Genomic DNA, 16,648 nt, shown 5'->3' with positions numbered 1-16,648 from the left:
GTGCTCATCATAAAGCACAGTTTAGTCACATTTCCACGACATGAACCACATTCCACTCTGTTTCAAAGGATGTTAAGAGAGCAGTTTCCTGTGCAGCACTCACTGCAAAGCACTTCAGAACCCATTTACACAGTTTGTAAACCAAGAGAGCGAGAAAGGACAGCGAGGCAAGCAGTTGTGGCATGCTTTGGAAAGGTGCAGCTGTTGGCAAGTGGGAAACTGGAAAACAGTTCACATTCCACATGCCTGCAGGAAAACATTTTATCACATTGCATGTGTGCATAAAGATTGTGATATTTATTTATTAGTTTTACAGAATCATTAGTTAAAAAGAAATGTAGTTTCATAGTCCAAACTAATTGCTGGAGGAAGGGAGCTGACAGAAAGCTTTCCAGGATTGTCATTAGTAAAAATTTCACCAGGAGTAGTTTCTGGGATGCAAGTAAGTATCCTGTGAAAAGGCTCTGAATCAAGTCTGTCAAATGCAAACTCCAAACACAACCAGCAACACTGCCTGCAATAGGCAGAGTTAAAACAACTACAGCTTGTGATTCACACACAGATGCAAGCAGATTACTTATTACTTCTCTCTCTTACTATCTCAGCTATAAGAAACACGCTGAGAGAAGCCGGACAGTTTCGTGGTACTTACAGTCCTTAAACACCAGGGTAGGGTCTCTGTGAGGCAGGACTTGGGCAATCACCAGCTGCAAAGACTCCAGGGTTCTGTCCATCTCCGTCCTGCTTTGCCAGACAGCGGCCACCAACAGTCCTCATGCCCGAGTGAGCCGAGCTCAGCCTTCTTGCAGCAGCTCATTGATGCACCGGGCTCCTGAGGAGTCTCCCCTCGTCTCCCAATCAGGCACTGCCTCAAACTCCAAGGCACTCCAAGGGCCCACCTCCCCGTGCGCGGCGCTGAGGAGCTGCAAAGCAGGCTGGCACGCTCAGTGCGCGGTTTCCTCCTGCGAAGCGCGCCCGTCGGCGGGCAGGGGGGAGAGACCTGCGACCTTTCGCCTGGGTGGGGACCGTGTGTTGGAGCTAAGACCGCTCAGGTTTATTTCAAGTGAAGGAGAAAACCTCTTCGCTTCCCCCAGACTCTCAAATTGTAGAAGATTGAAGATACGCTGCTTCATTAAGTTGTAAAGCTGCTCCACACGCAGTACTGTGGAAGAAGCAGATTTTTGCTGAGAAATAACAGCAGCAAACTGGAAGTATGTTCTTTTTCCTTTAGTCCTGTAGCAGGGATGGGACTTCGATATTAACAGCAAGAGGAAAATAAATTGAAACAGCAAAATTAAACTTGTGTTGTGTTAACTGAATTTGAATCTTTTTTCCTCGCTCCCTACACAGTGTGTATTAGAATGACAGTGTGTTAAACTACTAACATGTAAGAGAAAAGTGCAGTGGCCTCAACAAGCGCTCCGTCAGGACAGACACAGATGCAGTGGTGAAAGCTTGAAGTACAAACGTACACACGGTGCTGCCCAGCACATCTGTGTAACAGCCACAAGCTGCACCAATCAGGGCTGCACTGCCAGTACAAAGCGCTCTTATTTCAGTTCCTGTAAAGTCTTCCTGGTTTGGGAAAAAGACATACGAGAGTGTTCTTTAATTACTATAGTCCTTCCTTCCATGTTCCCAAACAACTTTTATCTTTTTTTAGGATGGAAAACTGCAACACAAACTTGTATCTCTTCTAACACCTACCATTGCATATAACAGGTGCATTGTACAGTGTGTATCCACTCCCTATCTTCAAATTTTGCCCACAAGATAATGAACCACCATGACTACTAAAATACATTGAACAGGTTTTGTTACAACCCACGTTCCTTGCTGCTGAGCTGTAATGCTGCTGTCCTAACCACTGCATTTCCTTAAGTCCACTCTAAATAGCACTCTGAAGTTTACTGTGTGCAAACGTTGCTGTGACCTTCAGTGACTTCAGATATTTCAGGAATTCTGCTGCTTTAAAAAATAGAAAAAAAAAAAAAAAAAAAAAAGCTTAATAAAGATATATTAAGTGGTAACCACGAGGCTGTTCCTTCCTCACTAACTCCAGCAAAAGGAAATGATAACTTACAGCCATCCATTAGAGTACTTTTAAAACAGTTAATGGATGTTTTAAAGGAACACTGTGAAAACAAACAGCAAAGATTTCCATCACCGCTTCTGTTCTGTGGAGCTGAATCAAGCGGGACAGCCTTTGTGTATTTTTGGAACCCATTACCAACACAGACTTAAGGTCACGCATCAGAAAGAACTCATTCGCTGTGAAAAGTTCAGACTTATAAGCCAAGAAGTGCACACACATCTTAGGCAAAGAACTGCAACTGAAATACCGTTGTCACTGAAGCAACCTCTTAATAGATAACAGCCTAGAAACATACAAGGATGTTTTTTCCTCTGGATGTTTGAAATAGAAATGTAATTAAATTAACTTGGGTCACATTTCTGCTCCAGATAAAATGAGTTCTATCTGGATCAGAAAATAGGATTGTGTATCTTGATTGCAATCACTTATATCTACGACTTAATTGGACTTCCTTCTGTCAGCAGGCTTTCCCACAGCTGCGATGCTTCAGGTAGCATTTATCTCTTGCATCTTGTCACTGGCCTGCCATGGCTTTAAGGACATGTACAGATGCTGGCAATACTAGCTTTTGTATTGTAACATAGCTAGTAGCTTTCAAATCAGGAGCATGCTTCAAGACAGAACAAAGCTTATGGTTCTTCAATTAACTACAAGCTGAATATCAGGTAGAAGGGGTAGAACAGATAACATCAGATGTGTGCACATAACATCTAAAGTATCATTCAAATTCCTGATTTCCCCCTGGCAAATAGAAGATGTATGATGTTGGAAACTACAGACTGATAACTTAAACTTCACCAAGTTATCCTTCTGCAGAAAGGCTACAACTCATATCTTAAGTGCAGATACATCAAAGCATTTGATCTTTTAGGCCTTCAGAGCCCCAGGATATAACATAAAAGATATGGTAATATTTTTGAAAAGAGAAGTTCACGGTTCTCATTGCTATATGTAAGTTACTAAAGAAATTAAATTTACTGGTAACTGCACAGGTACATCTGAAACCCAAGTGACTGCCATATCCATAAAGCACTTGTTACACTTCTTTCTGGGCAAGATTTTTTATGTGAGACTTCTTAGAATGAAAGTTAAAAAAAGAGTTGATAAAGAATTCAAAGAATGAATAGCGTTATATTGTTTGATGGTGTTTGCTCACGGTCACAAGAAATCTTATGGAATAGAAAAATCTAATGGGGTAGAAAAGAAAGGCCATTTGTTAGTATTTCCTTGTGATTTTTAATTAAGCCAAACGTTTATAACTAGGCAGCATTTTGCACTGAAACTTCATGTCATTGCAAAAACTAGCTCTAACCTTGAAGGAAGGGATATTTTAAAAAGGAATCCTCTGCACAGTGGAAGATTTTTAATCTATATAAACACAGTAAAATCAATTTAAAACAAGGTACTGTTGGCAATTTCTACAGTTAAAGGATCACATCTAGATTTAGCTTAAATTACAGTCAGTGGTTTTTAAACTAGAAACACAAAAGAAAATTTTCCAAACAAGACCATAGGAACAAGAATGATATTTATTTATTAGCTTTCAGAAGAACAGTGTTGTATAGAAGAGCTGTTGCTCCATTGTATAAAATGAGTATCTGTTATTAATAACATTCTTTCAACTGTATGTACTATTTGTTTCCTGATGTTTACAGTAGTTTCAATAAATTATCCCCAGAAACTAGCTGCATCCAAGCTTGACTTAATGTTGTACATATTTTCTCGACGCTGTTTGGTATAAATATTTGCCTCTCCTTTCTGCAGTCGTTGTCTAAGAGCAGACTTTTGTTGTTTTGTCAGCTGACGCTTTATCTTCTTTTTCACCATTTCCTGCAAAGAAAGAATTCAGTATCAGAACTTCTCTGAAAATCATTTAATACAAAGACACAGTACAATGATCCCTTATTTTCACTACTAACCAGGACATGCAGTGGGGATCCTAACTGGAAACCGCTGCATGACAACAAGCTGGTGATCCATGCCAGGGCTAACCCCAGTGTATCCAAAACTGCCCCTTGCAACCCTCAGCCACGTGCTGTTCTGCACAGATCCCTGGGCTTCATGGCAATCTCAGCCAGCTGTTTGTAACAGAGAAGCTAGCAGGCAGCCCCTGGTTCGTACCAGTGATTATGACTGCTGTGTAATTTCAGTTTTATCACTTTTATTTTCACTTAGACACTTTTATTTCAATAGAGTGGCAAGAAGTTCTCACAAAAACATCATTGTCTTTGATAGCAGAAATGATGAACAGAGGTGTTTCTTTCCCTGTGAGGCAGTCATATATGGTTTAATTGACTGAAAGGGGAGAACTTTTGTTACAGAAAATGTCCACGTGGTGGTTGTGTGGCTTGGAACTCCACTTTGATGCTACACTCACTGTTCAAGGCTCCAGCATCTAAAGGGGCATAAGATTATCTGTGCTATTATTTTCTTTTAGTGTTAGCTCTAATAACTAGCATTTTAAATGGTATCTTGCACAGTGATAAGTGCCTGAACTACAATGGATCAGTTAAAAAAAAAACAAAACATGACTACAGTAGTTTTAAGAAATGTCATGCTATTTTACCCTTTTGTTTTCATTCTGAGTTCTACTATGTATTGCATATGGCTAAAAGTATCCATAATAAAAAAAATCAATCCATAATTTAATAGTTACAGCTGTAGATTTGTCATTTGGAACATGAAGGCACAGAGCTGTCTCAGAGTGGTGCTGGGAGAGCTGCAGCCAGTGGGACTGCTCAGGGGTACCCATGTGAGGCAGGGGCACAGAGAGACTGACCTCTCTCAGTCAACAGGCAATATGTTGCATTAATCTTGTTTATGATGTATCTGTTTCACCTCACAATTTACCAACAAGGACTTTGGAAAATATTCCTCAAAAATTCCTGAGGAAAAGTTAACAGAATTAGTTAAAACTGGTCCACTAATGTTCTCATTCTGTCAGCAAAAAAGATGTCATTCTCTGCTTTGTATGGGTAAAGCCCTTAAAGGTGGCTTCTCTACTTCTCCTGCTGTAGTGAGCAGATGATTTTATTCACAGTTCAAGCAAGAAATCTTAAAACACAAGGTATACCAGGTATATTACACTATGATCTGTAATCATAGTGTAAATTTGCAAAATTCTACTGCTCAACCACAGCGTGCAAATCTCATTTGTGTAACCACCATCTTAAACTTCACTATAAGCAAAAACAGAAAAATTTCAGAGCAAACAAATTTACATTTTGCTGTTTTGCTGCTTTTGCTTTGGCATTCTCCCAGTTATGACTGTACCTACTGCTATTACCATATTGCTTATTTATGTCCGTAAGAATTCCTTCTCTGTGTTCAATCTGAAAATCTGGTTTAATATGTTTCTCCATGGAGAAAGCTATACAAACAACAGAAAAGTACTAGCATCAGTCACAGTGGATCCTACTGCAGTACCTTCGTTTGTTTTAGTTTTGTAATCATGTCCTCATGTTAGAAATAGCTCACTCATCTACATATCCTCCTCTTAGTTCTGCCGTTTACTTCTAGCATTCAAACTTTCAAATAAGATTTACCAACGGACAGAAACATCATTTTACTCAGTGCATGAGCATGCAAATGGAATTATTACGTAAGGTAAACTGGATAAACAGGATTTTTATGTAGCTGCATCTCTAGGAAGCCTCTTCTGCCAAAGTGCTCTTATGTTTCTTTTAGAAGAGAATATTAGGTACTTACATGCCATTTGAATATTTTCTAACAAAGTTCTAGGTGTCTGCTTACAGAATAAACACACACCCTCTAAACACTCAGAAAGGTTTCTAGAATTACAGCATGACCACTGCTTCCACCTAATGGTGAATAGAAATATAACAATTGAAATTTAAAGCAATCTTGCGAACTTTAGTTAGCAAACTGAGGAAAACAAACAAAAACCATACACAAAAATCCAACAGCTGAAAAAAAAACCACATCAGACTTCATGCACCAGAGATTAAAGAATTCCTGGCAGGTCATTCTGGCTCTTCTTTACCCCATTCCACAAATCAAATCTAATTCTTTGTCTCCTTAAGAAGATACAAAGCCACTCTACACAGTAAGAACTCGAATGACTTACAAACATGAAGCCCTGTACAAATGTCTTGAGACGACTTCCAGACATGCCGTTTCTTGATACATTTATTTACACATACAACTGTCCTTTTCTCCCTTTGAAGCTAGAATGTACTTCTTAAAACGTAATGGAAGAAGTCGTACTGACTAATGTATAGACTGTGGTTGAAAAAAAGACATTAAATTCTGCTGCAAAACCTCCTGATTTGTATAATGCTGAAAGTTAAATTCAAATTATTGGAGAAACCATTACTAAAATGAGCAGATATAAGTGTTTCAACAAAGCATGAAGAAATCTTTAAACAGAGCAGGTTAAATTTTCACATAAATATTCACTTCTAAAATACAAAAACATTAATTGTGGAACAGAATTCATTTCTAGTAAGGGAAATGAAAGAACAGATTGTATGACGTATACCTGCCACAAATTACAAATTACACAAAATTACTCAAGCATAGTAACAGGAAAAAGAGCAACCAATAGAGTAAAGTGCTGGATATAATTCACAAGTCAGCAATTAGAAAATTATCAGTACCATTTGTCTATGACCATGTAACTGCAAACCAGAGAGGTACATGGTTAGTAATCACTGAAAACCAAATAATTCTAGAAGGTATTTTACAAATACCTACTAACATCTATGTGAAATTTAAGATGGTCTCAGAGTGAACTAGATGATAATAATGCAATAACAACAGTAATAATTACCGGTGGAATGGTTGAACAGCTCCCAAGACTGCTGACTGATGTGGTCCTTGTTCTTGCCTTGTTCTCAGCAATATGAGGTATGTTATCTTCATTTCTGAAATATGTAAAGTAGTGTTTTATTCCACCTAGCAAAATTAACACCCTTTGTGTTCACAATAATCACATTTTAGTCATAACATTTTTGAGACATAATTTGAACTGCTAGCAGAACATCTAAGTACTACAGAACATTTCCATTGGAAACATTAACACTAACAGCTCAACACAGGCATTTATGACAGGAAGAAGTACTGCACAACAGGCACTTGTATACTGCACACATGAAAAGCAGCCTTTTATTACTACAGGACAGGACAACTGCTGCATCATACTTATGACTGGTACTGTACATGTAATGCCTCATTAGGAAATATATTAATGCACTGTTTTAAGAATAAATTTAATTCTTAGTTGGCACTTTGAACTATAGCGGTGAAGAGCAGTTGCTTTTGAACTACTTGTAAGATTTTCATTTACTGGGAGGCAGTGCAGGAAATACATGGTTATACAGTAAAAATATTTACCTGTAAGGCTTCAACTTCTTGTTCAAAGCTGACAAGTCAACCAGATCAGGACATTCATCATCTTCGTTTTCCTTGTCAATGCAGCACTCTCCTTGAGCTGTCTGATTTTCTGAGGTACCTTGGAGCATCTTTTCATGCTCAGAAAACACAGTTACACAACTCTCTGCATCTTCACTGGATTTACAATGCACAGGTTGCCCTTCAACCTTATTTATGGCAGAGCTCAACTCTGACAAACTCAGTTTTTGTAGATTTTCACTAGTTTCAGTGGTATCAGCCTCTTCATTGTGATACATTGCATCTTCAGAGGTGCTGCTTTCAGAATCCTCTTCCTGTATTAATTCTGCATTATCTTCCTGATTACTTCTGAAGAATTTGAGGATACTCTCATCAAATTCTTCAAATTCTGATACCTCTGCTGCATGATCATCCTCGTCAGAGCCCGATGGGCGAAGCAGTTCATCATCTTCCTGCATTTCTTTCGTATATCCACTGGCAGCAATCTCTATGTCAAGAGAACTTTCTCTTCTGAAAAAGAGCAATAAAAGAAGGTTTTCTTTCAATATGTTAAATCATCCTGCTATGGATGTGCCATAAAATACCATAAATTGTAATTACCATAGTATTAAAAAAGTGTTACTTTGTTGAAACATACAAGACAATGTTGGGCTTTGGTACTTAGCAGAATGTGGCTTAGCAGAAGCAAACTGCCACAGAAGATGACTCCATCTCTAAGATAGTAAGTATTTATAAGTATTTATTTACTTCAATAATTTCATTTTAACATAAACATAATCTGGTTTTAAATAATACTTGTTCAAACAGAAAAATAAAATGTGCACTGACACGTACTGATGAAAGTGCAATTGTCCCTTGAGCAAGAGCTCAGAATGACGTAAAAACCTACTAATTGCAACAGCTTCTCTCCCAAAGTACATGAAAAATTATTTTACTTTTCAAAAAAAAACAAACAATATTATAAATAAACTTCACAGAATCCTTTGAGTTGGAAGGGACGTCTGAGGTCCATCTTGTCCAACTCCCTTGCAACGAATGGGGACACCACAGCTACATCAGGTTGCCCAGCGCTTTATCCAGCCTCCCATTGAAAGTCTCCAGGGATGGGGCATCAATCACATTGGGCAACCTGTGCCAGTGCCTCACCACCCTAACTGTAAATAGTTTTTCCTTACGTCTAAACTTTGAAGATAATATTTGAAGATGTAGTCACCATGTTTACTACCATTCTGTAAAATAAATTTAAAATTAAAACATACATTAATACTCAATATGCCAGAACTGTTAAGGCTTTTAAGAGTGGAAGAAGCTGATTTTGCAGTACTGTAACATTTCCTATGTATTTACCGTTTGTATTAATGTTTTGCATTGATCTTTTTCCCTCAGCAGAAAGCAGAAAGGCAGAGGAGAAAGCAGACCATTTTAAGGCATTCATTAGCTTTTGGATACCATTTCACTAACTGACAGTGAAGAAAACAGGGAGCCTTCTTACTGTAAGAACAACAAAAACATTTCAAATTGCTTAATTTGGCTTTTCTCCCCTCCACAGTTCTCCTATAAACATCTCAAACAGGCATCAGCTCTTTCCATAAAGCCTACAGAAAACCAAAGATGGGGGAACCCAGATTTAGCTGGCATCTTCTACCTGATGTCTTTGAATTCTGGGAAGAGCTCACTCTCATAGTTGAAGCGTTTCTTAAAGAACTCCTTAATACAGTTAACATCTCTGTCAAAATACCTGTAAAAAACACAGAAATGCACAAAACCAAAAACCAAAGTAATAAGATCTATTGCAATGACAAGATTTTATTGTGTACTTTTTTATTACTCATTTTATTTGCAAGTTAATGACTTATTAGGCATCTAGAAAAAAAGCTAATTATCTAAATAGTATACAGTTTATTTCTAAGTATTCCTTAACCAAAATAAATCATTCTCTTTGAGGAGCAATTAATTATAAATATATCCTCGACATTTCCACTCATTCACAAATCAAACTATACTTATTATTTGGGGCACGTGATAAAAATGGTAGAAGTAGTAGCAGGTTATAAACATAAAGCATGGCTGACTGCTTTTATCAGAACTTAACTTACCTGTTTTGAAAATACCATAAACATTTTACTTACCATTCAGCATTTGGATGTGATGTTGATATCATTTGTGGAAAATCAATCATAGTGACATGGTCATCATTATCCAGTATAAGATTGAATTCATTGAAATCCCCATGAATCAAACCGTGATTGGCAAGTTTTACAATTAACTCCATTAATTCACTGTAGACAGAAGCAGGATCTTCCATTTGGCGCACCTGGCACCTGGAAATTTCAAATAAGATATCCTGAACCCTAAAGGACTTAATAACTATAGGTAAGATATACCAATTAAATCTCACGGAAGGAGAGAGTAATTCAAGTTAGGAAGGAGCTCCAGAGGTGTCTATTCTGATAACCACCTCAAACCTGGCTGAGCTCTGAAAACAGATATAAAGTTATCAGGAATTCCCATGATGGGGGTGAAAAGCTTCCAGGAATGGAGAAAGACTGTGCAAGCCTCTCTAGCTGCCCTGTGACACACTGTCGCACTGCCCTCACAGGGAGAAAGTTTCTCCTTATACTTAAGCTTTTCAACTTATACCAATTGCCCCTTGTCCTCTCATCAGTTCTTCTGCTGTACTGCAGTATTTAAATAATGCATCGGCAAATTTTTATGTACGGATTTTTTTTAGATAAGCCTAACTTCACAACAGGAAGTCCTGTACTGAAACAGGAGGTGACCTCATATTCAAATGCCTCATATTTTCATTCACAAAAACATATTTTCAAGACTAGGTTGGAAGGTAAGGTGAGGATCCAAAACATAAAAAGCTTAGAACACTCTAAAATACACAGCAGTGAAAACAAAGTACTGGAAATGGGCAAAATACACATCACCTTCTTTTAAACAGCATGAAGAGGCAGTTGTTTTATTATACAAAAACTGTTAAGGAGAAGCCAGAACTTAAAATTTTCTTGTGATGCGTGTTGGCCTGAATTCAACATTACAGTGTTACAAGAGCTTATCAGCTGCACAGCACTGAAAAGAAAGCACAAGGAAAGTCCAGCAGCTTTCAAACATGCTGCTGCTGCTGAACATCTTTGTACAGGTAGAAAAAATTAACTGGTAACATTTCTCATATGGTCAGGTCTTATATCATAAAATATACTCCTTGTTCTTTGAATCTGGAAATCATGTTAACTGGTATCTTCTGAGATTCTTGTTCATTTGAAATAATTTTCATCCAGCATCTCCTTCAGATTAAAACTGCAGAACAGGGTGAGCATGGTAAAACTCCACTGCAGATGCCCACATGAAACCATTTTAAAGGATGGATGTGGAATTATTTAACAAAAAAAGGGGATTCAGAATACATTGAAGGCACTTACTTAAAAGGCACTTATTCCATGTTTCTCTTCAACTGTTATACTTTGGGATAATCACTTTTTGATTAAGCTTCCTATTTTTGATATTCATTATCATATCAAAACATAGACTTTTTGTTCTAGCACGTGATGCTTTAAATCTCTGGGTAAGCACTTAAGCTATTCTACATTTTATAAAGTATCAAATACATTCAGCTATGCAAACAAACCATTCATTCACACACAATTTTTTTAAAAAAAATCATTGAAAGATTTTGCACAATTCAAGAAAAGTATTCCTCCTTATAAAAAAAGAGTATACACGACACAGCAAAAAGTATACGTGTAAACAGAGCAACCTCTCCTCACTCTCCCTTCCCCCTTATATTTTTAAACACAAGCTCTCGATTTGAAAACTGTAATCTTTCTAAATTGCCACAGCATGCATCATGAACTTGATCTCAGAACGCAGAGGAAATATAACTCAATATGAACATAATAGAATATGCTATTTCTGCACAGAAATCAGTTGTAACACTAACATCTGCATCACATTGCCCTTTCAGTGTATTGCATACTTTAAATAAATTAAGTCTACTTCACTAGTTTCTTTGAACAAATAATACTGCAGGCCAAGCAGCTTTACTATGGTCAGAATTCACTCACATGATAAGGAAAAATGCAATCCCTGCTGCCTTACTGAACTTACAATTGTTAGGTTTCTGTGAAACAGAGAAGTCAAGCTTCAGTACTTACAAAGGATAGCCATCAAGGAGCTCCATAATAACTGCATGTCTGTTGTAGTCTACAGGCTTTGGAACAGGAAATTTTCTGTCATACAAAGCCTGAAAGAGTTAACACATTAAAAAATAAAAAGAAAACTGTTAAGAAAACAGTGTGTGTACTACAAACTCCAATCTAAGATAAACACAAAATCTTAGGGTGGAAGCAGCATTCTGCAGGTTACTCAGATGCCTTCATTGAGATTTTCAGACAGACAACATAAAGTTGTATAGTAATAATAACATTCAACTGAAATCCTCTTGGATTTCAGGAGGAAAACTTGCTTCAGTTTTGTACGACTTTTGTTGCAAGGCTTCATTATATTACCAGACACTACATAAGAATACAAAACTGATGTTCTCTGAAATGCATAATTTAAGTCCACTAGGAAAATAAGCATAAATTCTACTAGTACTGCAAATACAAAGTGATGAGAAGATAGCATGAGAAGTATCTTCCAGTCTATTCCACCACTGTTGATACTTTGCAAATGGCCTCCTACCTTCATGTAAGCAAACTCCTTCATTGCTGCTAACCGGGATAAATAAAGCCACGACATTTTATGCCTGTGCTTATGGTAATCACGCTTGTTTTTCAGACTGCGAAAAGAAGTTCTTCCAAGCCTGTGCAATTTCATTGCAAACTGTTGCTCATCTTCATTTGCAACGATATAAATATCTAGAAGAGAAACAGCAATACGAAATAAATACCTGACAAGTCTATAATGAAAAAGTATTTCTAGCATAGAAAGGTCTACGACACTTAGTCCAACAGTAAAGAAAGCTATATTTATATACTGTCTATTAGTGATCTGAGATGGAAGAAATTATTATTGAAGAGATTATGGCTCTCCATTAGCAGAAATACTGATGTTATCTGAAACATCTTTCATACCAGGAGGTAAAAGTAACTGAAATAGAACTGAGACAATTCAAGCTCCCTGGCTTCAGGTTCCTACAATCACAACAGACTGGTATTTTCCCAGGCCATCTGTACAGCGTGGAATTATAAACTTCCAAACAGGGAAATACAGGTCAGATGCCAAACTCCAGTGTTCCTAATAACACTCTGGAAAAGCTGCCTTCTTTCTACTGACTGGAGACAAATCCCAAGGGACCAACCTCTTAATTTCATTTCTACCATTTGCCTACGACAAGTCTCTTTCTTTAATGATGAGAGAGACATGCTGTGTTTCATTACATTACAACCTATACATAAGAGAAACCAAGACAGCACTCCAATAATTTTGATGGTATTTAACATTATTTTATTTTACAGGTGGAACAAAAAAACTGAAGTTATATTTTTGATAAAATATTTCAGAATTCTTCATGAAGCATGTGACATTTTGCATCTGTCAGCAAAACACCTTTTAAGAGATGAATCAAAATTTGGACAAAATGGTCAAACTGGAACAACACTCTTACAAAAAAAAAACCACCAACCAAATGCAGTCAAAAGCCTCATGAAGTGAGCCACAGATCTTGGTGTTTTACTGAGATGACTATCTAGAGATACATTTACCAAGTTTCTAGCAAAATACAAGCAAAAATACTGATACGTTTCCTTAAAAAAAAAAAAAAAAAATTAAAATGTTTTTTTGAATTACCTGATTCTTTGCCAACACCCATCTGATTTCCAACAGAACTGATGACTTGCCGGGAAGACAGAGTTTTCAAGGCAAGGTAATCATATCCTGCATTTGTTAACCGATAGCCCTGGACCACTAAATAAAAATAAATTATAAAACATTTTACTCCTTACTACAGACACGTTAGCTTCAAAAAAAAAAAGCCTAGTTTTAGTCAAGTTTCTTGTTCCAGCTTATGGTACAAAACACTCAAGTACTACATTTCCTCTTGGCTAGTATCAGCCAAATTTGATGGAATGTTTCAATTCCTGCAAGTCTTAGAAAAATTAACTGGATAAAAGATAGACATGTTATCAGCACCTCAACAGCACAAGCAATTATGATACTCCAAATGGCATGGAAGTGGCATTACTTTCAAAGATAATTACCTAGGAGATATAGCAGGGATATAGGATTGTTGTGAGGCTCTACACCAATCCTTAAAACTCTGAAGAATGGAGACCAAAAGGGAAGGAATTTCATGTAGACTCAAAAGTGAGATGAAACTACAAGGTTGAAGGAAATGGGCAAGGGCCTGCTACACTACTACTTGATACTTGGAAAGGAAAAAAAAATAGTAACAGTTCCTGCTGAAGTGCAGGTCATATGACTTTTGCAGTCTTTTCCATTTGTGCACTATGAAAAAACTGTAACACATTTGGGTTGATTTCTGCATGCACTTTTATATTACCTTATCCAATAGTTATTTCATATTTCCATGAATTTTGTAATGGAGTGAAGGAGATTTAACTGCTCTCCTTTTGTCTCTTTCCTGTCTATGAGATCTACTGGAATCAGCAGCTAAACAGACAGCATCATTATTTGTTGTTAAACAAATCCACGTTCCCAGGCTAGACAGCAGAGAAAATGAGAAAATGCTCCAGATGTCTGTGTGTGCCAAGCAATGGTACTATAGCATAAGAAGGGGTGAGAGGAGCCCAACACATACACCAAACTCACTTCTAGTTCGTTCGTAAGCCAGGAGCCTGTGTTTCCCCAGCTCTCTCAAAATTTTGTTACAACCACCATGCTTCAGGCTTGCGATAGAAGCAATTAAGCTGGCAGGAACTATTTCATGATTCTTCATTCCCATTTCCACCTAAAAGAGCAAATGAAAAACGGGTCTGTTAGCCAATGTTCAGCACCTGAATAGATCAGATCCTCCCCAAGTATAAAACCACTTTTCTCAGATGAGTAACTTAATTCTAACATCTTCACAAAATCACAGAATGGCCAGGAAGGAACCTCAAAGATCACAAATCTCAACCCCCGCCCCCCTCCCCCCAAACAGGCAGGGCCACCAACCTCCACACGTAACACCGGACCAGGCTGCCCGAGGCCCCACCCAACCTGGCTTTGAACACCTCCCGGGACGGGGCATCCACAGCTTCTCTGGGCAGCCTCACCGCTCTGCCTGTGAAGAACTTCCCTCTGACATCCAACCTACATCTTCCCTCCCTCAACTTAAAACCATTTCCCCTTATTCTGCACTTATCAACACTTTCAAAGAGCTGACTTCCCTGCTGTCTGTAGGCTCCCTTTAGGTACTGAAAGGCTGCAGTGAGGTCACCCCGCAACCTTCTTGTCTCCATGCTGAACAAGCTCACCTCCCTCAGCCTGCCTCTGTAGGGAGGAGGTGCTCCAGCCCCCTGATAATCTCTGCGGTTTTTCTCTGGACCCTCTCCAACATCTCTCTGCCTTTCTTGCATTGGGTGCTCTAAACTCGTAGAGTGCCAACCACAGATCGGCAGCCTGGCTGCTGTCTCAGGGACGTGTGGAGGAGCAGTTCTGCCAGCTCGGAGCGCTCCCTCCCGCACTCCTTGGGTGATCAAGGCGCCAGCGGGCAGCGTGCGCGGCCGCGCCAGGACGACAAGACTTCCCCGCCCGCCGCCCGCCTGCCCACTCACCGCTATCAGGACTCGGAAGTGCTCCTTGGACAGGTATCGCAGCATGACCACGTTCAGCTTCCCCATGGCGGCAGCTGCTCAACCCCCGGCCCGCACAGCAGCACGCCTCGGCCGCTCCTGCGCATGAGCAGAGCACGGAGCGCGCCTGCTCAGGGATGCGGCTTCTCTGGGTCCTGGCAGCTGCATAGACGCTCGTGTCCTCAGCTGAATCGTTGTGCGCTTAGCTGGCCGCTGAGTCGTGATCAGCTCAAAATCAGAACAGAAAAAGTCTCCTGTCCGAAACTGGTTCGACCACTTCCCGCGCTGTAAATGAGTTAATCCGATGGCACGTGTATCTGCCCAGACCGACTCTGTAGCGGAAACACACTTCCGGCTACAACCGCAGCTGCGCGCAGGCCGCGTGAGGCGATGCGTCGGGGGACTGCCCATGAACTGGAAGTCGAGGGAGGCTCCTCCTGAGCGCCTGCGCCCGAGAGGCTGTGACTTTCGCGGGTTCGAACCTTGGGGCGGCCGCTGTGTTGGTGAAGGGCAGCTTTTCCTGCGGGTTCCTTTCATTGCCCTGAGCGGGACTTGGGTTACAGGAGATGGAAGCGCATAAGGATACGATTCCTGCCGCGTGCTGCTAGGGGGCAGTACTTGGAACTAAAGCCCCTGCACTTCTATAAGCAGCGTCTGAGCCTCTGTGTTCCCTTGAAGGTGCATCTGCAGCTTCTGGCCTGGGCCTTGTCACTGCTCCCCAGCTTTCTCGGCGGAGGTGGAGGGCACTTGTGGCTTCCATACTTAGCAGAGGACAATTTGACCTGCCATTGCACTAGAAGGCTTACAGTTTGAAGTGTTGCATCTGTTTTCATGTAATAGTAAGGAGTCACTGGAGAACACTGCAAGAAATGCTAGATCTGCCATTACATAGGCGTGACCAAAACCAACCTAGATGTTGCAAACACAGTGATGTATGACCCCTTAAAATCTGTTTAAGTGGCCATTGGTAAATTAAAGTGTTTGTGAATGCTTAATTGTCCTGGAGATCAATCAGTCTGTAGGTAGCAGTCACCATAGGTTATTTCATCAAGCTTCTTTACGTCAAAATGACAGAAAACTGTTTCCTGGCAATGTTGGAATATTTTTTTCCCCTCCAAGTACTTCAAAGGAGAGCTGGTAGCCTAAACTCACATTTCACAAAATCACAGAATAACAGAATGGCCTAGGTTGGAAGGAACCTCAAGGATCATGAATCTCCAACCCCCAGACCTGTGGTCACCAACCTCCACAGGTAACACCAGACCAGGCTGCCCGAGGCCCCACCCAACCTTGTTCACCTCCCAGGACAGGCCATCCACAACCTCTCTGGCAGCCTCACCACTCTCTCTGTAAAGATCTTTTTTCCTGACATCCAATCTAAATCTTCCCTCCCTCAATTTAAAACCATTTCCCCTTATCCTGCTGTTATCTATCCTTT

General features: G+C 39.6%; 2 protein-coding genes across 3 annotated transcripts in view; both read right to left on the bottom strand.

The window, feature by feature from the left end:
• LIX1 (limb and CNS expressed 1) overlaps positions 1–866 on the bottom strand; it is a 33,433-nt gene extending 32,567 nt beyond the window's left edge. Inside the window, exon 1 of the mRNA XM_042822996.1 lies at positions 653–866. Within this exon, the coding sequence (XP_042678930.1) occupies positions 653–734 (82 nt within the window). The 5' untranslated portion in view covers positions 735–866. The remainder of the gene's footprint in view (positions 1–652) is intronic.
• Positions 867–3,604: 2,738 nt separating this feature from the next.
• Positions 3,605–15,331, bottom strand: RIOK2 (RIO kinase 2). 2 transcript variants are annotated; one of them, XM_042823053.1, is made up of 10 exons: positions 15,193–15,331; positions 14,246–14,384; positions 13,265–13,381; positions 12,158–12,333; positions 11,629–11,717; positions 9,598–9,789; positions 9,114–9,206; positions 7,451–7,978; positions 6,888–6,981; positions 3,605–3,925 (listed from the first exon to the last, which is right to left on the bottom strand). In XM_042823053.1, the coding sequence occupies exons 1-10, from the start codon at positions 15,256–15,258 to the stop codon at positions 3,764–3,766; spliced, it is 1,656 nt and encodes a 551-aa protein (XP_042678987.1). In that variant the 5' UTR covers positions 15,259–15,331; the 3' UTR covers positions 3,605–3,763. The 2 variants fall into 2 exon arrangements, 1 of the variants encoding a protein (XP_042678987.1); XR_006169605.1 differs by having other exon boundaries at positions 3,840–3,925; positions 4,875–6,981.
• Between the last annotated feature and the right edge of the window lie 1,317 nt (positions 15,332–16,648).

Source organism: Centrocercus urophasianus, unplaced genomic scaffold (genome assembly GCF_019232065.1).
Source record: "Centrocercus urophasianus isolate 14NV4802_14NV808 unplaced genomic scaffold, USGS_Curo_1.0 seq_21, whole genome shotgun sequence".
In the NCBI taxonomy this organism is placed as follows: Eukaryota; Metazoa; Chordata; class Aves; order Galliformes; family Phasianidae; genus Centrocercus; species Centrocercus urophasianus.
Note: the sequence above shows the minus strand (reverse complement) of the source record. Positions and strands in the feature narration are given on the sequence as shown.